The 25,338-nt window shown below is 39.2% G+C and overlaps 3 protein-coding genes across 6 annotated transcripts; 1 reads left to right on the plus strand and 2 right to left on the minus strand.

Moving 5' to 3' along the window:
- Positions 1-169: 169 nt before the first annotated feature.
- LOC137748056 (putative disease resistance RPP13-like protein 1) lies at positions 170-5,036 on the minus strand. Its single transcript, XM_068488154.2, has one exon. It carries the CDS (start codon positions 4,698-4,700, stop codon positions 219-221), a length of 4,482 nt encoding a protein of 1,493 aa, XP_068344255.2. The 5' UTR covers positions 4,701-5,036; the 3' UTR covers positions 170-218.
- A 4,543-nt stretch (positions 5,037-9,579) lies between these two features.
- On the plus strand, positions 9,580-16,057 carry LOC137746644 (F-box protein At3g54460). The gene is made up of 9 exons (XM_068486649.2): positions 9,580-10,302; positions 10,939-13,455; positions 13,544-13,757; positions 13,853-14,134; positions 14,230-14,289; positions 14,395-14,525; positions 14,797-14,911; positions 15,231-15,380; positions 15,732-16,057. The coding sequence occupies exons 1-8, from the start codon at positions 9,767-9,769 to the stop codon at positions 15,375-15,377; spliced, it is 4,002 nt and encodes a 1,333-aa protein (XP_068342750.1). The 5' UTR covers positions 9,580-9,766; the 3' UTR covers positions 15,378-15,380; positions 15,732-16,057.
- Positions 16,058-16,470: 413 nt separating this feature from the next.
- Positions 16,471-24,705, minus strand: LOC137746645 (PH, RCC1 and FYVE domains-containing protein 1). 4 transcript variants are annotated; one of them, XR_015953827.1, is made up of 10 exons: positions 24,137-24,672; positions 23,089-23,175; positions 21,852-21,941; positions 21,498-21,578; positions 21,108-21,299; positions 18,954-21,026; positions 18,445-18,591; positions 17,383-17,747; positions 16,732-16,940; positions 16,471-16,638 (listed from the first exon to the last, which is right to left on the minus strand). XR_015953827.1 is itself a non-coding variant. In XM_088680790.1 (9 exons), exons 1-9 carry the CDS (start codon positions 24,203-24,205, stop codon positions 16,808-16,810), a joined length of 3,237 nt encoding a protein of 1,078 aa, XP_088536916.1. In that variant the 5' UTR covers positions 24,206-24,705; the 3' UTR covers positions 16,471-16,807. The 4 variants fall into 4 exon arrangements, 2 of the variants coding, with proteins under 2 accessions (XP_088536916.1, XP_088536900.1); XR_015953826.1 differs by having other exon boundaries at positions 18,421-18,591; XM_088680790.1 differs by having other exon boundaries at positions 16,471-16,940; positions 24,137-24,705.
- Positions 24,706-25,338: the final 633 nt, after the last annotated feature.

The raw sequence follows: 25,338 nt of genomic DNA on the forward strand, positions 1-25,338 counted from the left end.
GCTCCGCACATATTAAAAACAAGACTGGAGATACTGGATCACCTTGTCTTAATCCCCGACTTGGTTGAATAAGTCCTGAAGGTTCCCATTGACCAGAATGCTATATGTCACAGATGCAACACAGATGGAAAACTAGATTTTTAAACGACATATATCGACTGGTAAGAAATTGAAGTGAATGGATCTTTTGCATTGATGAACACAGAATTATAATCAATTTACACAAAACCACTAGTGAGAGTGGATCCCAGAATTTCAAAATTTTGAAGCATCTTCGGTTGCTCCTCTTCAAACAAGGTTTGAAGTATGTCACATTCCGATATTTCCAGATTATCGAGAGAGGTGAGATTGTTAAGTCTGTTGGGTAGGAACTTGAGATTTGGCAGTCGCTGAAGCTGAAGAGAGGATAAACTGATAGGCAACAGCCAATCCTCTGGGAATGACACCAGTCCTTGACAACCACCAAAGGCGAGGTTGGTGAGACAGGTGAGTCTGTGCAGCCCCCACTCGAATGAAGGCTTGAAGTTTTCACAATCCATGATCGACAATGAAGATAGATTAGTTGGCAATCCACCATCTGGAAATGAGACGAGACTAGGGCAACTTTCTATGCATAGTTCTTGAAGAGACGTGAGGTTGTGCATACGTTTTGGTAGGGACTTGAGGCTTCTACAATCAGAAACTTTAATTGCTTTCAGCATGGAGTTTGGTAGGTCAAATTCCGCGATAGACTCGACAAGTGGACACTCAGTAATTTCCAAATTATTGAGATGAACAAGGTTGTGCAGACCTTCAGGTAAGAACTGGAGGTTGGTGCAGTCATTGATGATGAGCTGTTTAAGGTTCATGACTACGCCGGATGTTACTGCAGGGAGACCAAAAGTACCTCTCGGAAAGGATGTAACAGAAGGACACCCGGAAATCTTAAGAAACTCAAGAGAACTATTATTGTGAATCATGTCCTTTGGAAGGGATTCCAAATTTTTGCAGTTCTGGATTTCAAGTTCTTTGAGTGTGCTGGGAAGGTCACCTTTCGGAAACGACTTCAGAGAAGAACAGCCTTCAATTACCAAGTACTCAAGCGGAAAACACAAGTCAGTGCTGTTCTGAATCTTCCATTCTGGTAGGAGTTGGAGAGCATCACAACCCTTGATCTCAAGGCCTCTAAGCGTGGAAGGAAAACCTGTTTCCGGAAAGCATACAAGTGAAGGACATCTCCAAACTTTAAACTCCTTAAGAGATGAGAGTTGGTGCAAGCATTGTGGCAACTCCTGTAAGAATGGACATCCTGAAATTTCCAAGCGTTGGAGGTGCTTGAGATTTCGCAATCCAATCTCATTAGACAAAGTGACCATCTCGCTGAGATGCACAATCTTCAACTCTTCAAGAGCTGTCAAGTGTTGTAGAAACCCTTCAAGTAGACGTGTTGGCCCGGGAATTTGATGCAAATGCATGTAGGTCAGCGAGGAAAGTCCAACTATACTTCGTAGTATCTCCTCATTGCACTTTTTAAGTTCCAACTCCCTGATCAAAGGGAGCTTGGGCAGCTCTGTTAGTTCTTGACATCCATTTATCTCGAGGACTTGCAGAGACGGAAATATGCTAGGTAATTCCCTTAGGTTGGGACATGTCCATATAAAAAGCTCAAGGAGGTTAGGGAATTCTCCGCGTTGCTCTAAACGATTATCTGTCTTTGAAAGGCTTGGAAGAGCAATCAATTCCTCACACCACTTAATTCTCATTTTTCTCAAGGCTGAGAAGTTCTGAGAGAACTTTTTGAGCTTTGGACAGTTTAGAATTTCAATCTTTTTCAGGCAACAGAAATCTTCCCGTCCTTCAACCCCAGAAGAAGACCACTCCTCCCAGTTTATCATGTAGTCAAATTTTAGGGTCTCCAACGACGGAAATGGAAGGACAGATGAATGGTAATCCCCATAGAACTCGACGCCTATACTTGTTATGCCCTCCATCCCTTCAACAATGAGGTCTTTTAGTGAAGGAAGTTGCCCGAGTGCCGGCAGTCGTGTACACTTCCTGCAGTTGATGAGCTTTAAATATAGAATATTGGAGAACAATGGGGACGCAATCCAACTGGGGAATTTTGTGCCTCCATAGTCTTCAATCGTAACTTTTTTTATATTTTTATGAGGTTGCAGCATCTCGAATACAACCATCTCAGATCTTTCATTTCTTGAACCATCCATACTGTTTCTCCTTTTCAACCTTAACTCATTGGCCTCTTGTTCATAAGCATCCATGGTTTCCTTAAAACTCGGAAATCTCGTAACACTATGACCTCTGATGTTGAGATCGTCTAGGATTCTGTGAACTTGTGGCATGTCAGAAACATCCTCTTCATCTGTATCAGCGAGCGAATCATCAGAACTGTCACTCCATTGGAACACCAAGTGATCAAGTCCTTCCTTGCCCTTCACATTAGCCTCCATTGCATCTACAAAATTCACAACATTCTGCAGTCCTGAAATGATAAGGGATCCCTTAAGTTGCAGCATGTCGCTCAAGTCTTTAATTCCACAGCCATTCTCCCGACCTACCATAAAATTAGACAAGGATTGGAGATTCTTCAGTCTACACATTTGCAGTGGCATCTCTTTTAATCTGCTTCCGTCAATATGAAGATGGCGTAGGCTTGTCAGGTTCCCCATTTCTGCTGGCAACTTAGTGAGAGAGCGACATTCTACTAATAACAATGTTTGTAAATTGCAAAGCATACTCGTAGAATCAGGCAACCTTTTAATTGCAGTGCGAGAGAGGTCCAGATAGCGTAGATGCTTTAAATTGCCTATTGTATCTGGCAGTTCAGTAATACGACAAGCATTGAAAGATAGCACTCGCAGATATCGCAACTTTGGAAGTAGATCACGAGGGACTTTGTTAGCCAAATAGCTAAATCCAGTTCCGTCTGTTGGATCCAAATCATCCAGCGGAAGGAAGGTGCGTAAGCACTCAAGTCTGCTGAAGGAGTCAAACCTTGTAGTGAACTCACGTTGGCGGCGAATATATGAAGAATGGCGAGCCTTCTCATATGCTTTGTATTGATTGCTGTCGTCGACTTTATCCTCCAATCTGAAACAGAACTCTCCAGAAACAAATTGAGCTAGCTCTTTCATGAGGTTGTGCATTACAAATCTTGATCGATTGTGAAGTGATTGTTGAAAGAATGATCTGGATACCAGCTCCTGAAAATACTCCCCACCGACATCTTCCAAAGTTTTATTTCCTTTTGGTTGCTCAAGCAAACCTTCCGCCATCCACAACAGAACAAGTGAATCTTTGTCAAATTCAAATTCCGTAGGGAACAAGGAACAATATGCGAAACACGGCTTCAAATGTGCAGGAAGGTGATGGTAGCTTAATCTTAAAGTCTGAAGGATGTTACTTTCATCATCTGGTAGATCCCATATTTTCCTACTGAACATATCCTTCCATTCATCTTCTTCCCTTCTAGAGTGCAATAGGATTCCGAATCTTTTCACTGCCATGGGCAAACCATCACACCTGCTGACAATCTCCTTACCAATGGCTTCGAGATTAGCATCAATGATTCGATTCTCAAATGCTTGGCTCTTGAACAATAAACAAGAATCTTCAAATGATAAACCTGTCAAATGATAAGCTGGAACCGTACCCATGCTTGATGCAACATCGCTGTTTTGCGTTGTTACAATTATCTTGCTTCCGCTTCTCCCTGCTCTGAAAGGAATCCATGAGAGATCCCAATCATCATTCCTCTCGTTCCAAACATCATCCAAAACAATCAAGAATCTCTTTCCAGCCAATTTTTCTTTCAAACAAACTTGAAGTAGATTCAAGTCATCAAGATCAACATTTTTCATATTGACAGACTCGAGAATTGTTTTCGTCACCCTCACTGCATCAAAATGATCAGACACAAACATCCAAATTTTTAAATCGAAATGCTTGTCCACTCTTTCATCATTGTAAATCAGTTGTGCAAGAGTCGTCTTTCCAATTCCAGCCATGCCAATGACAGGAACTACACCAACCTTTCTACTAGTTGGTTCATCACATAACAAAACTCGAATTATCTCCTCTTTGTCACAGCTCCTGCCGTAAACACATGATTCATCTACCAACGAAGTTGTTGGTGATCTATGTCTAAAGGCTAGAACATTGTCTTTCAACCCCAGAACATTTTTATATTGGGCAATCAATTCCAACCTCTCAATTATCTTTACCAACTTATGTTCGATCCCTCTACTAGATGGACTGAGAGAGGTAGAAATACGGTTCCAATTCCATACCTGTTTAGTGGTGGCCGGAGATTCAGCTGCCATCTTACAAGCCAAGGCTTCGCTAGCGAGATCATCTAGTAAGTCCTCGGCATCATAGAGCGCATCTTTAGTCATGTGCAACCACTTCTTCACAGCAACGTTGTAAAACTGCTTCTCCTCGGCATCATTAAGCAGCGTCGTAACAGTCAGAAGAGTGACCTTCAACTTGTCCAGCAAGTCATCGTACTTCCTCCCGCACAGTAAGCCTACAAACTCATTGGAAGCCAATCTGTCAAACAAAACTTGAAGAAAGGCAGAAAGAAAGGCCTCTCCGATAGCCATTGTTCCTTTCCAGGTAAGAAAAGTGAAGGGAGAAACAAAAAGCACTTCTAGAGGTTGATTTCTAACAGTGAATACTTTTGGCTTATGCTTATGCAACTTCATAAGAAATGCTTCTTTTTTTTTTTAAGCTTCCTGGAAGTTGCGTTTGCAGCTGCCAGGCCAGGCCAAGTCAACACAATACTTCTATGTACTGATGTTTTTTCTAGATGGTCAAGTCTGCCGGCAAAGAGTCAATACAACACAAATTGTTACAGGGTCATTAAATTAAATTCCCAGAGTATCCCTATTTCTTTGATTTCCCCTCTTAACCTTCATCATCCTATCCTAGTGTGATCGTAATCAAATGGACGCAGTCAGATTGTAACATTCTGTGTATAACAATATTTAATGTATAAATGAACAAACTATATCGTAACGAATGAGTTTCTCTTGGCATCCTTTACATTTCTAGTGATTTTCTATCATTTGAATTTCGGAAGTTTACTGTACGGAAGATTTTATGTTTGTAGTCGACCAGTGATATGAAACTTTCCGATGACATTTTGATGGGGAGTTGAGTTCTAATGGATAGAGTCACCCGAAACGCTGCATGGATTGAGTTCTAATGTTTGTAGTTTTTATATTTTTGGGAATTGTTATTGGCACTCCAAAAATCTCATTCTACGCTCCAAACTTTCTATATTTTGAAAGAAAAATCGAATGAGATTTTTAAAGTGCCAATAACATTTCCCATATTTTTATTTTTTTTATTATTTTGGTTAACTGGAATTTATAAACAGGGCAAAGATGCCAAAGACAACGAAAGCCCACAACAAGGCAAACAAGCAAATAACAAAGCTGGAAGTGTAAGGGGAAGAAAGCCGGGCACTACCAGGAAACAACTAGCGTCACCCCTTGCACAAACAAAGAAAATTAATGTGGGCAAGGCAGTCCATCTTTATTAAGTACATGAACAAGTGAAGATGGGTGTCTGTCAACCCAAGTAAAGTCACACAACTCCACACAACTGCATTAAAGGAATTGCCAACTTTCTTACACCTTGTTAAGATGGGGGTTTGTAGTTTGACTCCATTAAAGCTTCATGTTTTAATTTGACGAGCACAAAGCTGGGGTTTGACATTAGCATTACACGCTGGCAAACCATCGCACCTTATTGTTCTTTGTAAACGAATTACAAAGATTACATATAGAGAATCACAATTTGTTCAAGAAAAAAAATATCAAATTAACCCAGAGAATTAAATTTGGTACAAAAAAAATTCAAATATTAATAATTTCTTTATGATAACGGGAATAAGAACAGTGGTTTTCCAGAACAATAATGAGTTTAAGAAGAAATTTAAAAAAAAAAAAAAAAAAACTAATGAAAAAAGGTTTTAAATTAATCTTTGCAATTAATAAAAAAAATCATCAACTAACTTTATTTAATGATTATTGCCAAAAACAAATTTGAACTATATTATTGCTAACTCATCATCCTTCTCTTAGTATAGATAATATCGATTGTTCAAATAAAAAATCATTTACTAAATTCCGCCCACCTCCCTCATCCTCCTTTCCTCCTTTCCACTCTTTTTTTTTTTTTTTTTTCCCCGTTGTCTTAAGAGTTTGTTTGTTTTTTTTCTTTTTTTCTTTTTTCTTTTTAGAATAAGAGAAAGAATTCAAATTGATTACATTTCCCAATTTTATTTTTGTTGTGGTGTTTCCCAATAGTAGTTAAGATGATGAGAGATTTTTCAATGTACTCGGAATACAAGGTGGTACACCACGTGTCTCTATACAAGTGGTGAGATTCTTGTGTTAAAAAATTAATAACATAAAAAATAAAATTTCCCACCATTTACATAATAACACATGTTGTACCACTTGTGTTACGAGCAGAAGGACAAATTTCTCCAAAATGACACCCAAGCTAAAGAAATTGGATGGAGAGCTACATTTAATTATTGTAGGTATGTAAAAAATGTGAGGGAATTTTAATTTGGTAATTGAAAACAACTTTTTAAATATAATTACTGAAGACATAATCGGTAAGATCCCACATCGACCAACGGTGAGGGGGTGATATGCCTTATATGTATATACTCCCCTCCATATAGCACGAGGCTTTTTGAGAACTCACTGGCTTCGGATCACATAGAAACTTCAAAGTTAAGTGAGTTTGAGCGAGAATAGTCCTAGGATGGGTGACACCCTTGGGTAGTTCCCGTGCTGAAACCCAAAAACAAAACCGTGAAGGAATGGTAAGTCGTGAGCGGACAATATCGTACTACGGCGGAGTTGAGCTGGGATGTGACAATTTGGTATCAGAGTCACTCTGCCGTTCGGTGCGGATGCGCTAGCGAGGACGCTGGGTTCCCCTTAAGTGGGGTGGATTGTAAGATCCCACATCAACCAACGGAGAGGGGGGTGATGTGTCTTATATGTACATACTCCCCTCCCTATAGCACGAGGCCTTTTGGAAACTCACTGGCTCCAGATCCCATAAGAACTCCGAAGTTAAGTGAGTTTGGGCGAGAGCAGTCCTATGATGGGTGACCCCCCCGGGAAGTTCTTGTGCCGAAACCCAAAAACTAAACTGTGAGGGAATGGTAAGCCCAGAGCGGACAATATCGTGCTAGGCGGAGTCGAGCTGGGATGTGACATAATCTTCTCAAAATTTTGATCTAAATGGTTCATCGTTTTAGGCGTAATGGGTGTTTTTACAAGACCAAAAAGGGTCTAAATTTCAAACCTTATGAAACTAAACTAAGAATTAGACACTATTTATAAAACTTAACCAATAAGTAGACACTATTTATGAAACTAGACCAACAAGTAGACATTATTTATGAAACTAGACTAATAAGTAGACACTATTTATGAAACGAAACCCAAGAATTAGGCACCATTTCTAAAACTAAACCGATAGATGGAAACTATTTATGAAATTGGATCAAGAATTAGATGCTATTTATGAAACATGACAAAGAACTAGGCACTATTTATGAAAGTGGATCAATTACTAGACACTATTTATGAAACCAGACCAAGAAAGAGACATTTATGAAATTGTACTAATTATTATACATTATTTATGAAACTGGACCCGATAAATAGACACTATTTATGAAACATGATCAAGAACTAGGCACTATATATGAAATTGGGCCAATAAATAGTGTAGTACCGTTCAATTTCGTAAATAGTGTTCAGTTTCATAAATAGTGTTCAATTTTGTAAATAGTGTTTCAGTTTCATAAATAGCTTAGTTTCATAAATAGTATTCAATTTCATAAACAGTGTCTTTGATGGACACACAAGTCCCACGCGTCTAGTCTTTTTTTTAATAATTTTTTTATATTAAAATTATGCCATTTTCATTAAAAATTAAGTTCTTTTATTAAAATATAAGGGTTTTTCATTAATATTTAATTCTATAAAATCCCAAAATAAAAAACCCTACCAACAATCTAAACACCAATATATATATATGAATTTTCATAATGTATTTGGAAGCGGATTTACGATTTATTGAGCAACAAGCTATCATATTCTTGTTCTTCAAAATATATTCTTCCGTGCATGGAGCTCGACTTGTCTTCTGAACACCTAGGAGTTTGCCTCGTTCTATGTGCACGAAGGCCGCCTTGTCTTGTATGCCTCAGTATCCCTCTCTTCCTCTTTTTACTTGCAATCCTTTTGTGTTAGAATTACAAACTAAACAGTGTGATAAATTGCACCCGCTTCACTCCTGTCCTGGGCAAAAGTTATGACACACCCTGACCGAGATCAGGGCATGCTGGTTACGTCACTTCCACGTGACGGCCAGCATGCCCTGATCTCGGTTGGTATCAGAGCCTAACCCTAGTCGTGGTGTGCCGACGAGGACGTCAGGCCCCTAAGGGGGGTGGATTGTGACATCCCACATTGCCCAGGGGAGTGATCCTTATATGTATATTCTCATCCCTACCTAGCACGAGGCTTTTTGGGAGCTCACTGGCTTCGGGTTCCGTAGGAACTCCGAAGTTAAGCGAGAAGGGGGTTAGAGCATTCTCATGATGGGTGACCCACTGGGAAGTTGCTCGTGAGTTCCCAAAAACAAAACCGTGAGGGAATGGTAAGCCCAAAGCGGACAATATCGTGCTACGGTGGTGGAGCGGGGCCGGGAAGTGATCCGCCCCGGGGCGGGATGTGACAAGTTACCTCTCCAACGTTTGTCTATTTATAACAAAAAGGCTTCTTCTTTTTTTTTGGGTCAAAACCAAAAGGCTTTTTGGGTCTTTGAAAATGGCAAATCCTAAAATTTATCCACACATTTGGAACCAAAAAGCAAGGATTGTTGTGGCTTATTTTAATCTAACAGGGGAGAAAGGGGCACAACAGAGAAAGTAGAGAGAAATGTGTTTGTAGAGTTGTGTAGATAATGTTATTTCCCTACACAGTGCCTTTATTTATAGTAATAAAGGAGGGAATAATCATTCTCCTCTAAGGAATACAAGTCCTGGTAGGAAAAAATAACTAGTATAAAATCTAATCTAGGATTTACACAATCACACTTAAATACAATATTTATAACAGGGACCAAATTTTTCTTTATTTGATCTAGACTTTTTTTTTTTTTTTTAATAAACGATATTATCTGCAATAATGTAGTTCAAGTTCGTTTTTGACAAAAGTGTAGTACTAATTGGCAATTCATCTAGAGTTAAAATTTTCTTCTTTAATTTACTGTGCTTCAAATTTAAATTATTTATCCTTCATTTTAATTTAATTTAAAATATAATATCGATTGTTTTTTATTATTAAATGGATACATATAATAAAATTTTGGGTGCCAATAAAAGGCAAAAAAAAAAAAAAAAAAGAAAAAAAAATTTGAGTAACCACAGCGCAGCACGGAGTCGTAAGTGCCAAGTAAAAATCGAAACCACGTGCGTTCTTATTTTCTGGGAGTAAAAAGTCCGCCAAGTAACCGAACAAACCTCCAAAGCGGGCCCCCAGGAAAACCAAAACCAAACCTCCGCCCGTAGTTCCAGTCCTCATCAAATCATCGCATCCCCCTCCTCTTCGTTTCCTAATTCCCTTCCAATTCGAAATTCAAAAACCCTAATTTATCACTCAATGTCCCCTTAATTCCATGCCCTAATCCTCTTTTTTTTTCTCACTGCGATCCCCAATTCAGTTCCATGGAGGACTACACGTCGTCCTTCTCCGACCACAAGCTCTGCGGCTTCCTCTGCGCCGTTCTCACTGTCACTTCCTCCCCGGACCCCCGCCAAACCCCATCTTTCGGCACCCGCTTCCGAATTTCCCAATCCGACGTCAATTTCACTTCCCAAAACGGCTTCGTCCTTTCCCCCATTGACCCAGTTCCCCGCACCGATGTCTCGGCTGAGGAGCCTAAGCAATGCGAGGTTCCAGTGCGGGAATTGGGAAGGAAGAGGAAGGTCCCGGTGGTGGCGGAGAGGAAGATTGGGATGAGGAGGAGCAGGAGGAGCATAGGGCTGGTGCACGGGAGCATTAGCGTGGTGCACCAGCTCCACGCGTTGGTTGTGAACAAGTGCTTGAGGATCGATGCTCGATTGGTTCGGGTCGAGGCCGGAGACAGTGGAGTGGTCAGGGCTGTGGTGCTGGTCGATGTCTATCTCCCTATTGCAATGCTGGCTGGTTGGCAGTTCCCGAGATCAGGCTCCGTTGCCGGAGCTCTGTTTCGACATTTGAGGTAAATGTGTATATCCATTTGGTTTCGATTAGCTATTTCCCAATTGTTAAACCGAAGAGGGAGAGGGCTGAGAACTGAGAAGGGTAGAAATGAACATTATCGTATCAAGTATCTACATTTTTGTTTCGTAATTTTGTTATCTGCTGGTATAGAATTGGCTTGCATTTCTACAATGTTGGTTCTGGTTCCAACGCTACGCAGCGAATATTTGGACTTTTTATACGCAGCATGATTACACACACATCTTTGTGGATTCATGTGCACCCTCTCATGCTTCTTTCAACAAAACTATCACTTGTAAATAAAAAGCATATACATGTCATCATTCTTTTTTAAAGATTTCCACTTTTGTGTTCTCCGGTTTCTATGTTTTGTCTTTTCTGATATTTAGATGCTGGTACAGAACACTGGCTGGTATGTGTAGAGTTAAAAAATTTCATGTTATGCCTTGTTATGAATCCTGGTTATTCTTGTATGTTGCAGTATTCCCAGGGTACACTTTCATTTTCTTAACTAAGAAAATGGTTGTTGCCGCTTTGAATTTTGTTTTCTTTCTTGTTATTTATCTGTGTGGTTAGATTACACAGGCATCTATCATCCGTCTCACCCTAACAAGTTCAAAAACATCAATTGCAGTTCTGACTGGGGAGAGAGAAGTGCAATGCTCATCAACGGAGATTATCTTGAAAGTACTCTAGGAGCTGACAGAAGCATATGGAATCTTTCAGATTGTCATGTTTTTGGTTGCAAGCTGCATCATGACTTCACTGATTCTTCGAAGAAAAGGCTCTTTGAGCTTCATGAAATTTTTAAGGGCTTACCTAGTATTGCAAAGACAAGAATACCTGTTTCTTCTAGAATACAATCATGTGACGACTCTTTCAGCTCTGGTATTTGGGAGATATCTGATGACATTTTACTTAATATTCTAGCTGCACTAAACCCAACTGACCTTGTTGGGGTGTCTGCTACCTGCCGCCATCTTAGACTGTTAGCCATCTCAATCATGCCATGCATGAAACTTAAACTTTTTCCTCATCAGCAGGCAGCCGTAGAGTGGATGCTACAGCGTGAGAGAAATGCTGGCATCCTGCCACATCCTTTGTACTTGTCTTTCTCAACTGAAGATGGATTTTCTTTCTACATAAATACCATCTCTGGGAAAATAGTCACTGGGGTAGCTCCCACTGTGAATGATTTTCGTGGGGGAATGTTCTGTGATGAGCCTGGATTAGGCAAGACTATAACTGCTCTTTCCCTTATTCTAAAGACACAAGGAACACTGGCAAATCCACCAGACGGGGTATGTGTTAACTGGTGTACACATAATGGAGAGAAAAGAAGTGGTTATTATGAGCTTAATGGTGATTATGTTGCTGACCAGAGAATGCTCATAGAAAAGAGGGACACTGGTCAGAATTCTCAAAATTACATTTGGGATTCCAACTACCAACGATCCAAAAGAGCTAGGCTAGTTCTTCATGATGAGAAAATGACAGGATTTATCAATTCATGTCCTGGACCTACTGGTAAAGGAATGGAAACACCGGCAGCTGCATATTCTGATCCAACAGTGGGTGGGGTTCGATGCACCGGGAGCTTGAGCGGCATCAGTAAAAATCTTTTTCCCACATTTGAAGGTGCATCTAACGAGGCGAGCAAAAGCTCTAGTAAAAAGAGGCCTAGGAAGGTTAAGGCAGATAAGTATGATTATAACGACTCCTGGGTTCAGTGTGATGCTTGCCACAAGTGGCGGAAGCTTCCAGCTAGTATTGCTGATGCTAGTGAAGCATGGTTTTGTAGCATGAATGCTGATCGTTTCTACCAGAGTTGTAGCGTTCCTGAAGAAGCCTGGGATAATTGTCTTCCAATAACACATTTACTGGGATTTTGCACAAAAGGAACCGTTGGAGGAGAGGAACAAAACGTTCGTTTCTTCGTTAGTGTGCTTAAAGAGCATTATCCCTTGATAAATTACATAACAAAGAAATCCCTAATTTGGTTGACTAACCTTTCTCCTGACAAGCTCTCAGCAATGGAGACAAATGGTTTGCGAAGTCCTTTCATAAGCACTTGCACGGCTCCTGGTGAAAATGCTCATGGGTTTCAAAAAATATTTCAAGCATTTGGTCTCAAAAGAAGAGTAGAAAAGGGTGTTAGTAGGTGGTTTTACCCACAAAATCTTGACAATATGAGTTTTGATGTTGCTGCTCTCAGAATTGCTCTTTGTTCACCATTGGATTCAGTCAGGCTGTATCTTTCTAGGGCAACCCTAATTGTTGTTCCATCAAATTTAGTTGATCATTGGAACACTCAAATCCAGAAGCATGTAAGGCCTGGTCAGCTACGAGTTTATGTTTGGAATGATCATAGGAAGCCTAATGCACACAGTCTGGCTTGGGACTATGATGTTGTCATAACCACATTCAACCGCTTAAGTGCAGAGTGGGGTCCTCGGAAGAAAAGTGCGATGATGCAAGTGCATTGGCTTAGAGTCATGCTAGATGAGGGTCACACCCTTGGCTCAAGTCTTAGCTTGACCAACAAAATGCAGATGGCAGTTTCTTTGATGGCTTCAAACCGTTGGATATTGACTGGAACTCCAACTCCTAATACACCCAACAGTCAACTCTCACATCTTCAACCATTGCTCAAGTTCCTTCACGAGGAAGCTTATGGGCAGAATCATAAATCATGGGAAGCTGGGATTCTTAGGCCTTTTGAAGCAAAGATGGAAGAAGGACAATCACGTTTGTTGCATTTACTGCAAAGGTGTATGATTAGTGCAAGAAAGGTAGATTTGCAGGCTATTCCACCCTGTATCAAGAAAGTTACTTATCTTGATTTTACTGAGGAACATGCAAGAAGTTACAACGAATTGGTAGTTACAGTGCAGCGCAATATATTAATGGCTGACTGGAGAGATCCTTCTCATGTGGAGAGTCTTTTGAATCCAAAGCAGTGGAAGTCTAGAAGTACAACTATTGGAAATGTCAGGCTATCGTGCTGCGTAGCTGGGCATATAAAAGTAACAGAAGCTGGTGAAGATATTCAGGAGACAATGGATATTTTAGTTCAGAATGGTCTAGATTCCGTGTCGGAGGAGTATGCTTATATAAAATATTATCTTGTTTACGGTGGCAACTGTGTTAGGTAATCTAGTTGTTGACACCCCCCACAACCACACCATTGGGAGATGAAATATGTCTACTGATTAGAGATCGTGTTTTCATTTTATCAGGTGCAAGGAATGGTGTCGCTTACCTGTCATTACACCATGTAGGCATCTTTTGTGCCTCGACTGTGTTGCTTTGGACAGCAAACGGTGTACATCTCCTGGCTGTGGCAATTTATATGAGATGCAAACTCCCGATGAATTAGCCCGACCAGAAAATCCCAATCCTAAATGGCCTGTTCCCAAAGATCTTATTGAGCTACAACCCTCATATAAACAGGCAAGCATGGCTCTCAAGACAAGTTGAACTATTTTCATTTTTTAGTTTCTTTTGTTTTACTATTTTACTGATGTAGGGCCTTTGGCTTTATGCAGGATAACTGGGATCCTGATTGGCAGTCAACATCTAGCAGTAAAGTTGCCTATATTGTAGAGAAATTGAAAGCATTGCAGGAAGCTAACAGCGAAGTTCATTGCCCTCCAGATGGCAACAATAATTCCTTGCACACTGAAAATTTACTGTCTGAGATAACCGATTCAAAAGGATCAGTGCAAGTCCATGACTTTAAAATGAGTACCAAGACCCATGATACAAACTTGGAAAAAGTGTTGGTATTTTCTCAATTTCTTGAGCATATACATGTCATTGAACAGCAGGTGACTATTAAATACTAATTTATTTCATGAATTTTCGCTGCTATATGATTCTGGCTGTACAAGTAATGGATTTGAACTAAATACTTTTTTGTCAGTTGGCGATTGCTGGTATTAAATATGCTGGGATGTATAGTCCAATGCACGCTAGCAACAAGGTACATATTTTCCCTCTCATATTATATATTCTCTTGTTTGTTGTGTGCTCTTAGTTAATTTGCTTTTCTTTTTGTGTGCAAAATTAATATCCTTTCCTTGTTCAGATGAAGTCATTGGCCATGTTCCAGCATGATCCAAGTTACACAGTTCTTTTGATGGATGGAAGTGCTGCATTGGGTCTCGATTTGAGCTTTGTGACCCATGTATTTTTAATGGAACCAATATGGGACAGGAGGTTATTATTCTCAAATCCCTATTATCATGTTCTCTTCATTTTTCTTTTTTTCTTTTTTTGAATCGATTGTATATATGAAAATAAAAAATAAAAGTCTGACTGCTTTACTCAACTCTGTTTTGGAAAAGAACGTTACTTTCTGTTCTAATGTGGTTTTTCAAAAATCAAAGCCTTTTGTACATAATGGCTTCAATAATTCACAATACAGTAGTCGATAAATTTATATTTCCATATGATATTTAATCTATTCTGTTCATTTAAACGTTATTAGCATGGAGGAGCAAGTTGTTAGTCGTGCTCATCGGATGGGTGCTACTCGTCCAATTCATGTGGAAACTCTAGCAATGCGTGGTACAATTGAAGAGCAAATGCTGGAGTTCTTACAGGTAAACTCATAGCAGTGGTTTCGGTTCATAGTGTTCTAGCGGTCGTTTAGAAGACTTAGCACGTGTTTGATTAATTCTCATATATGATTGTTAGAATATAAAGTGCAACTACAAAATAAATATCGTATCTTTCATCCACATACATGTTTTAGCTGAAATTTATAACTTTGGGGAATATAGGTAAATGTGTGGATAATGTATTTGTGAGGAAACAGTTTCTCTCTCTCTCTCTCTCTCTCTCTCTCTCTCTCTCTCTCTCTCTCTCTCTCTCTCTCTGTGGCTAGTTCTCGTGTAATATGCTTCCTTCATGTTGCTTCAGGATGCTGATGAGTGCAGAAGATTTTTAAAGGAAGAGGCTGGGAAATCTGAGCCTACAGGGGCACGAACTCAGCGTTCATTACACGATTTTGCTGAGAGCAATTATCTGTCCCACCTTAGCTTTGTGCGGACAAATTCTAAGATGTAAAAGGTTGGTGCATGATTTATCTTGATCAGGGTAGTTTTGACTTTAACTTAATTTTTCATTTTCCCAAGGGTGTTAATCTGGATATGGGCTTTTCATCAATCGTACTTGCTCTCTCTTTTCTTAAAGTATGCATTTCATTCCCCCACCAAAAAAATTCCCTCAATAGTCTTTGCGATTCCACTACTTAGTGGGAAAAGGCTTTGTTGTTGTTGTTGTAGTCTTTGCGATTCCTCTTTCACATATGAACTATCAACTGTTACGTGAAATGTCTTTCAATGCAGAATGTTTTGTTTTCCTGGTTTTTATTCTTTTTAATGGTTTGGTTTTCTCATACATTTCATTTTTCACGTGCAGGAATGTGTCCATCTTGTACATGCCATCAATGATATTTTTGACAATTTTAGCATTCGAATTGCGCTACCATTTTTGCTGGCATCGGCTTGCCAACGCTGGTTTCTTTGGAGCAGTACAAAAATTGAACTGACTTACAGATCTAAGGACCAGGTTATGCGGGCACATTAGGAACAACTGGTTTTTTTTTTTTTTTTTTTTTTTTCGCAACAAATGCCGACTTGGCTTGGGAGCATCCTATCATTTTTTATTTCAATTGGAGCATTGTATAACTAATATGTCCGAGAAAAAGTAAATTATTTCTAATAATTAGATTTAAATTTATTTTATCGCCTTAACAAATACTTCATAGGTCGATTACATTTTTACTCTTTCCTGAATCGCATATGGTTTGTCATGCGAAGAAGTGATTCTCTTGTAACCAATTCATTGTTTTAGTGGCGTCACCTGACAAAAAACTGGCGGTGATAAAATGGGGCATATTATAAGAAAAGTGCATCTTTCATATGAACAGAACCCTTTCAGTACATATTTTGGCTGTTGACACCCATTACGCCAGCTGCCGGGACATTTTATTTTATTTTGTTCTATAATTGAAGATGTCATTGACACTCCAAAAATCAAGTTATATGAACAAAAAGATTAAGCGACCGCAATAGTTCAAAGATGAGTCGGCGATCAGAAACTTTCTTCGTTTCAATTCACGGTAACCAGGCACAAGAAAGGAGATTGCCGAAACCTGTTAAACTGTAACTGAATTTTCTGAGCTTTTTATGTAAATAGTTCTCGAGTAAAGGATTTACAAGCAAAGCTATTTCGGAATTTGAATCCAGCAATCAACGTACTTACAAAGAATTTACACAAGCCTGACTAGCCTACTCTGACCGCTTCCCCTCCGGAAAACAAATATCTGCGATGAGTTGACGATACATTTCTCAGGGGAAAAAGAATAAGAAGGATAAGAGCCAAAATTCAAGGGATGAGAAGAAATTACCGCATTTACCTCCTTAAAATGAAAAACTAAAGGGTCAATGCGGTTAAAAACCCTTCTCGCTTGTGTCTTGACTGACATTAGCAGCTCAATGAGCTAACCCTTCTCTCCCCATCGGAATACTGGATTTTTCAACCACCGGCACATTGTACTGCTGATATACTCTACCCCTATTTGCCGCCCACCACTGTTCTGCTTGTTTCTCGCTGAACCGCTTTCGACTGAAAGAATTGAGGCACTTGAAAGTTAGTCATCGTCAATTAAATATGATTGACAGTGTACGTTAAATTATAGTTTGGAACATGCAGGCCTCGTACGCGAAGGACATGACATTTAGGATCCCTTGAAAGTAACGTTACTATTAGGAAAAGTAGAAAAATGAATAAAAGATTAACATTGACATGTGAAATACGTATCAACATTCAGACTTAGATATCAGCACGAATCCGTACTAAAATTTGGACATAATATGTGCAATATGGAAACCCTTTCATTAGTTTCCTGGGCTAGATTAGACAGCTCCTAATTTGTGATATGCAACTAACATGCACGTGATGACACCATTCAATCCACCTTCGAAAACACAAACACATTTATTTTCGATACCTGAGGACCTTTTTTTCAAATTTGGGTGCATGAAGTAATCTGGAAAAAGGGGCATACCTGAAACGAACACGCTTGAGATCTTTGACACCTCCAGGCAAGGAAACAAGGGTAATATATACACCAGGCTCATCTTGCTCAACCCACTCATCCCCTTGTGCTATTTCAGTCTTTGTTCCTCTGTTTTTATGCCTAGCTGTTGCTTCTGAATGTGTCACTTCTGTGTGATTCGAAGTGGCCCGTGGCACATCAGAAATCATCACACTGTCCGATACAACTGAATAAGGTTCATGGAAATTCAATGGACTGCTTGTTTTCTCAACGGCTGTAGTAGAAACTTCATGAGTGGGACTGGAAGAGTCTAACGGACGAGTATCCATGTTTCTTGCCATTCCAATTGGTAACCTTTCAGCCATTTCCTTTAACTAACATAAATGAAACAAGGTACTAATTCAGACTTTTTTATCGAACAGTATTATTTCAGCTACTGTGATGCTTTCTTGCATAATGGGGTTTCGAAATGTCACGACAAAGAACTTAAAATGTTAAAAGTCTATCCTTGGATTAAACAAGTTTGAAACAATCAATGCATAATATGAGATTAGGACTGTAATGTACTTCTGAAAGGGATAAAGTATGCATTTTTTCAGTAGTAGACATGAAACCGACATTAATAATCTAACTTCCATGACCGATCCTGCATTTATATTTCCATATTAGACACGTCACCCTCAAAACTTGAATTTCAGTACAGCAGTCCTAAATAGGATAATCTACCGAGGACCTAAATATACTTAAAAAGTGTAAATTGTTAGTTATATATCTATTAGCTATTTATCATTATTTCCGTATTATTGATGAAGAACTGTAAACTTGATCATATGCACATAGCACCTAAGTAAGGTTGCTGTTTGTTACGAAGTTCCATACATCCTCACTGATACAAAAAACACATTGACTTCATCATAACATTCTTTTCTTTTGCATTTCCCACAGTATGTTAATATCCAGATAAATTACTGCATGCTCTTGAAAAATCAAACTGACCACAACTCTATTTCAAATACTAAACTGTTTAAATTCAGAATGCATACTCACTGTAAACATAAGAATGAAACCTACTTGGGCTGTGAGCGACTTAATTACTTCCTTCGCTGCTTTGCATTTCAGAGTTTCTTCCCCTGCTACTTTCAGAGCCTCCTTCAACTGTTGGGTAGTTTTATCCATCTCAATGTCTTGAAGTTGAGCCTTACGAGTAAGATCTTCAACCTACACCAAAAAAAAAAAAAAAGAATAAAAAGGTAATCACCATGGTAAACTAGAATGAAGGAGATGAAGAAGACATAAGAGAAATATTTCAGCACTGCTCATTGCCCTAAAATTATTGTATACAAAGTACTGACACACAAAGTAGAGAAAATGCCATCGACATCTAGCAGTCCTTGTCCCTCTTAGACACTGAGATATTGCAGAGTTGCATACAGAATCAAATTGTTACTCAAACAGAAAGGCAAGTTATCCTCGGGAAAAAGTAAATTTGCTTTGACCGAAATGCAGGGAAAACTAGATATTGAACAGAAAAGTGAATTTTCATACAGTTATTGACATTCAAAAAAAGACAAGCAACATACCTGAGCTTTTAATTTTAGAACTTCTTCACTCAGATTGACATTTATCCTTTTAGCATCATCCCCAACTTTTGGAAAAGTAAGCCCTGAAAGAGCTGGGGTTGGTGTTGTGGAACGAGGTGGACTAGATCGTCTCGATGTTGGTGATGTTGCTCGAGATGCAATTCTGGATCCAGGAAGCGAAGCAGAGAAAAACTTTTTGGATGATCCAGGGTTGAAAGATTTAGTCCCATTGAGTGCGCGACGCTCAGAAACTCCATTTGCAATGGGAGTAACACAATTGCTGCTGAAATCCATTTTCTTGTTGCTTTTGGCAGATCCATTTTCCATTTCTTTAACATTGTTTTCAATCAGTTCGTTGAATCCCTGATTCATACTTCCCCTTCTACTGATAGCAGACCCAGATGAAGAGTTGGTTTCAGTGGCCTTCCTAAGTCTTGCAAAACAGTTATCACAGACACGATAAGGTTTGTTTGGGTTTGGTGCCATGGAAGCCTTGAGACACTTGTTGCTGCTGCATGAATGGCATAACACAAGTCCACAATTATAACAATTGTGTCTTTTTCTTTTAAAATTAAATGGAAGGCGACAGCCAGAACACATTGATTGATCAATACCAGAGACCCATTTGTGAAGACAGATAGCAGCAGTAAAGTTAGCGCCACAGACAATACTCTTGACTTGTTTGTCTTTTAAAGCTTCAATTAATGTTGGTGAAAATTTGTCTTCTGTATCCCCAAGACCTAATCGACCATTTGCACCCTTTCCCCAAGTGTAAACTTCAGTTCTTGAAGTTAAAACTGCAACATGATTAGCACCACAAGCAATTTCTTCAACAAAACTCTTCATTAGCTTTCCCTCTACACGTCTTGGAAGTTTCCCATCAGCTTTAGGGACCCCTAATTGACCAAAAACAGGGCTTCCCATAGTGTAAACATGGCCCGTAGTTGTAAGTGCAACAGTCATGCTTTGTCCGCAGGCAACTTTACAGAAGTTGGGTTCAACCAAAGCAGCAACACAAGTGGGCACAAGTCTTGCTTCCTTATCACCATGTCCAAGTCGACCTTTATCTCCATCTCCCCATGTAAAAAGCTTTCCAGAAGAGCAATTGCTGGAACTTGATGACCCCACCATAACTTCAATTACTGCTGCAGTGTGCCAAACACCACAAGCTACTCGCACAGTGCGGAGACCTTTAAGGGAATCAACCTCCCTGGGCACCGAAGTGCTCTTTCGATCCCCATGACCTAGAACACCAAATGTGCCATCGCCAAAAGTAAACAATTGCCCAGCAGAGGTCACAACAGCTGTGTGCCATGGTCCACATGAAACCGATGAGACATGAATTCCCTCTAAAGGTCCATTTAGCTTTTTTGGGACCCATTGACTTGATTGAGACCCATGACCAAGGAGTGCAAAATTGGAATTACTGCCACCCCATGTGTACATGTCACCGGAAAGTGTGACAGCACAAGAATGGTATTCCCCACATGCTAATAATTCAATATTCATGTTTTTCAGAGCATCTATGAGTTTTGGATGTGAAACATCAGCATCCACACCATGTCCAAGTCTGCCTCCTAATTCTTCACCCCAAGAAAATACCTCCCCTTGCTTGGTTACAAAAGCAGCATGCCGTCCACCACAAGCTATGCTTTGGACATCAAGCACTACGGCAGATTCCAAGACTTTAGGCACAAAAGAATCCATCTTACAACCAGAAGAACTTCCAACTCTATGTGATCCTCCACCCAGAAAGCAATCACCAACGCCTTCCCCCCAAATGAAAACATCCCCTAAGGCTAAAGCATCACCTTCATCATGACCAGAGCCTTGACTTGATGAGCTAACAGCACTTGATAAACTTACTCTAAATGCATCCACACCTGCACCCCTTGTTCGTCCGTTCATTCCATCTGAGCCTCCCGAAGAGGGGACTGAGCCACAAGAAGCATCTGAAGGGAAGGGAATTTTTGGAGGCAGGGCATACAACATGACATCCGATAAAACCTTCTCTAAACCAATTTTAGGAGGGCTTTCAAATGCAGCATGAAGATGAAACGGTTCCACGCCATCCTGCAGCAGTGACAAGAAGACTATTTACTTCTATATCACAGTTTAGGGACAGCAATAACAAGAGAAACAAAAATAGATCACCTTCTGCGAACTATCACCACTACAAAATGGAGAGCTCAATGGAGAAATTTGTTGGGTGTGTGATCTAGGACTATTTGCCTCAGATGTAACTCCACTTCTTGATTCTGCTCTCCGCTTCTGGTGAAGGCCACGTGATATTAATGCTTTTAGACCAGTAAACCAAACTTCAGCTTCATCTTTATCCTTGCATATCTGGCATAAGCAAGTGACATTAAAAAAGGTAAATGAAATTTATGGAAGAGCACAAGGGGTACGATACATAACTAATATATAGAAAAGTTAAAAGTAAATAAGTAAATGGATTGGATAAAAGAAAAGAAAGTTGAGCATGGAGAACAAAATATCTAAGAATCAGATGCATCAGAAATCAACAACGAAGAAGATGCTTACCAAATCCAAAGACCTATCATTATATATAAGAGAAAATGACTGATATTCCTTTTCAGGCCGAGGATACCTCTGAAAGGTTTGCTGCAATAATATCAAAACAGAATGTTCAGTTACATTCATAACTGAGAAATAAATGACAAAGAGAACTAAACAAGCCAACATTAAAAATCCTTATCAACAGGAAACCAAATATAATCTGGAGGAAATATAGTTCTAGAAAGAACTAAAGATATATCTACAGGAAAACAAATAAGTGATTTATACTATATGTATGTTCTGGTCATCTATAACTAGCATACTATTGAAGTATTCACCATTGAAGAGGTGTAGGAGACCACAACATGAGAAACTTACAGTGCGCTGACCAGGTACAATTCTCGAGACTTGGCTTAGTTTAACATATTTCTCCTCTTTCCCTGAGTACCATATTAGAACAGATTCATCCTGAAAGAAGAAACATGGAATAACATTCAAAATCCAAGAAAAAAATGGAATTGACGGTAATATTTCTTTGCCCAATACATCACTCGAAACTGCGATAAATGACTCATAAAAATCATGTTATTAGATCTCATAAAGCTTAACAAAATTATCATAAAGGAATAATAGTATTTTAAGGCTGTGTAACAGTAGAACTTCAGATGAAGAATTTACTGCAACATCAAGAAGGTTAGAACTAGACATGAGCAAGCACCCAAACCTTATTACTAATGATGATAATCCTATATTCAACTGAAAACAAGCACCACGTAGCAGATGTAGTAGAATGTGAATAGTGAGCAGTATGAAAAATATGTTCCACACTATCTAAACCCTCTGAGTGAACCAGTTGTTCAGGTTTTTTACTTTATTAATCATATCAAAAGCATATATGATGGTTTTCATGGTGTTTGTCTATATGTAGCCTTGGGATCATATTAAAAAGTAAGCCATGGATGCCCTGGAGACCAGTCTTTCTCTGAACCCAGCGAAATTACTTTAAGGAGAGGTACTAGCAAATCTCATAGCCATTTCTTGGTTAGTTCTCATAGGGGTATCCTTCTCGCTACATTCCAGTTAACTGTAACCATTTTTCTTTAAAATGAAATTTTTTTGTGTTGTTTCACCCTATAAGCCCTGCCTAGTTCACTCTTACCAAATTGTTCTGGAATTTGAAAGATAATGCCTAAGGCATACAGAAACTGTAGATATTTCGCTTCACTTACTGTGCCCTGCCTACTTTACTCTACCAAGTAATTTTTTCTCGCTAGACTATCAATCCAGACCCAAGTCACCATCTAGAGGCATAACATGCCAAACATATGATATAACTAGAGATTATTGCTCTATAGTCTATATACAATTCTAAAACATTATAAAGCCATCAAATACTTCACTGCAAATCCCTTTTGACATACCGACGTAACATAAACTTAGTGAAGCAAGAAATAGATAATCAATATAAACAAGCATGAATGCAAGACCAGTCATTCGTAAAAACTCTGATTCACATTTCAAAACTCCAAGAAAGAAAAATAAGCAATTTAGAAAAAAGAAACATGCAAAATAGATAAAAGAATGTATGTTGCTCTTCAAATACAGTTGGACATACATTGGACAGCCTGAAAGGACAAAATTTGGGTTTCCCTCTGCGTCCATACTTGAGCAATTGTGCCCCCTTTTTCAGAGCAGTGATGGCCTGTTTTGGAATAAGCAGAACATGAATTAAAAAAAACTACACATGTTCTCCAAACTGATAACTGTATGGAAAAGAACAATATTAATAGCACTGCAGAACAAGATGAATCAGTGTGGATTAGAAAACAGCGCACAGTTAATTACAAGAACATCCAACTAAATGTATGAATATTACACATATTTAGCACATCTGAGAAGCATTCCCTGCCTTCTGCAAAAGGCATATGTTACCACATCTATCTATGTTACGTCAGAAAATTTATTCTCTTGAGCAAAAACTTATCAAGTCACTTCTAATACAGCATCTGTGTTTCGAGGCATATGACATAGCTATTCGTCCAGTTTAATTTTGTCAAAGCACCAAGCTACACCTCTTAAGTTCATCAAATATTAACGAAGATCTTTATTTGTGGCAAAATGGTTGCGGCAATAAACTATCGTTGTTCTCATTCATTCTTTCTCATTTCTTTCAAGTGCGCACACACACACACACACACACACACAAAAACATGTGTGCATAAGCATAGGAAATAATCAATACAACTGTCTATGTAACACGGCAATGTAGACACGAACAGTGAGTGATCTCCTAAGTGCACACACAACTTCTTACATATTCAATAAGGCAATTCAACAACAAATGCGGCATGAGATTATGTTGCAGAATAACAGTTGCTTCGGTGACTATAAGTATTGTCATATTTAAGTTTCTTTGCATTGCATTTTCTCATCAACACAGCTAAGCTTACAAACTATAAGAGCTTGCAAATTTTAATAACAAATTATTGGAAAAAACTTATCAAAACCACGAAACACTAATGAAATGAATAATTAACGAAAAATAGTCACTAATGACGCTTCTAATTCATTCATCAACTGCAATTTCAACTTCAAATAAAAATAAATAAATTTAATCAAAACAAATAAAAATAAAATAAATTCCAAAGCGAATGAAAGTTCACCAAGTCAATGTCCCTTTCGAGTGGGCCCGCCTTTGCCTGATCCGCAGTCATCCTGTCCATACGCAGCATCAACGATTCAATCCCCCTTTCCCTTCCGAAACCCTAACCTCCACCGCCACCACTGCACCTCCCATTGCCTCCTTCCGCAACTCCAATACTCTCGCCCTCTCCCTCGCCGGAGACTCAATCAGAGCCGTCGATTGAACTTCTCGATGGAGATCACTGATTCGGATTGAAGTTCATTCACTTCTGAATTCGAGGCAGCTCGGAGAAGAGGAACGAATAACAAGAACGGCGGCGGAAAAGCACCAAGTTTGTCCCTAAACGACGAGGCAATGCGGCCAAAAGTGGTGGTGGCAGCGGTAGTGATTTCCAAGATTCTCGGCGTCGTTTACTTCGAGGCACAGTGTTTGTATGGGAGATTAATTCGGGCAGTGCGCCACAAGGAAAGGGACCGAATATGCGGGGAAAATAGTGAGAGAGAGAGAGAGAGAGAGAGAGAATCTGAGTAGTGAAGGTGTCGAAAGTGATTGATTGATCCGGTGGGACTGTGGACACCGGCTTTGGCTGCTTTTTTTTTTTTTTTTTTTTTTGTGAATTTATAATCATATTTTGGTGTTTCTATTTTGTAGCTATGAAGTCAACTACTGACTATTGTGGTCAACAGCCATTCACAAATTGCCACGACTGAATGGGACAGAGGGGAACACTACTTTTTTTTTTCTTTTTTGGTTTTGTTTTTCTTGTTACCTTTTTTATTGCCTTGTGTTTGGACGCTTGGATGGGAAATTTTGTGGATTTAATTTTTTAGAATTTGTGAAATTTTTTGGTTGTTTAATTTAAAAGTATAATGAGATTTAAATAAGAATTTGATAAGAACGTAGAGTTGCTAATATATAAATGAGACAATAGTTTTTAGTTAGCAAATGTGCTACTGGTGATACTGGTGGGTGGTGGTGGTGACAACAGTAGTAAGAGTGGTAACGGTGATCGTAGAGATGGTTGCAACGATCATATAGGTGATGGCGGCCGCTCTCGAACCAATTGATAGGTAAAATTGTCTCATTAAATCTGTTTATATTATGATTAAATAAGTAAATACGCCTTAACCTTCAATAAATGCGAAGTAAATCCCCTCAAGGGATCTAATGGCATAAAAACATAGATAGATTGTTGGTGTTAAAACTCAGTTAGAACCCAAC

Source organism: Pyrus communis, chromosome 2 (genome assembly GCF_041283825.1).
Source record: "Pyrus communis isolate YQ-2024b chromosome 2, ASM4128382v1, whole genome shotgun sequence".
Taxonomy (NCBI): Eukaryota; Viridiplantae; Streptophyta; class Magnoliopsida; order Rosales; family Rosaceae; genus Pyrus; species Pyrus communis.

Excerpts from the sequence above, each read along its gene's own strand:
- LOC137748056 (XM_068488154.2), bottom strand. The coding sequence starts at position 4,700 with ATGAAGTTGCATAAGCATAAGCCAAAAGTATTCACTGTTAGAAATCAA.
- LOC137746644 (XM_068486649.2), top strand. The coding sequence starts at position 9,767 with ATGGAGGACTACACGTCGTCCTTCTCCGACCACAAGCTCTGCGGCTTC. Across the intron at positions 13,758-13,852 it reads TACAACCCTCATATAAACAG|GATAACTGGGATCCTGATTG; the intron begins GCAAGCATGGCT and ends GGCTTTATGCAG. Across the intron at positions 14,290-14,394 it reads CAATGCACGCTAGCAACAAG|ATGAAGTCATTGGCCATGTT; the intron begins GTACATATTTTC and ends TTCCTTGTTCAG.
- LOC137746645 (XM_088680774.1), bottom strand. The coding sequence starts at position 24,205 with ATGCTGCGTATGGACAGGATGACTGCGGATCAGGCAAAGGCGGGCCCA. Across the intron at positions 21,300-21,497 it reads ATGATAGGTCTTTGGATTTG|ATATGCAAGGATAAAGATGA; the intron begins GTAAGCATCTTC and ends TGCTTATGCCAG. Across the intron at positions 17,748-18,420 it reads GTTTCATTCTTATGTTTACA|TTAAAGGAAATGGCTGAAAG; the intron begins GTGAGTATGCAT and ends CATTTATGTTAG.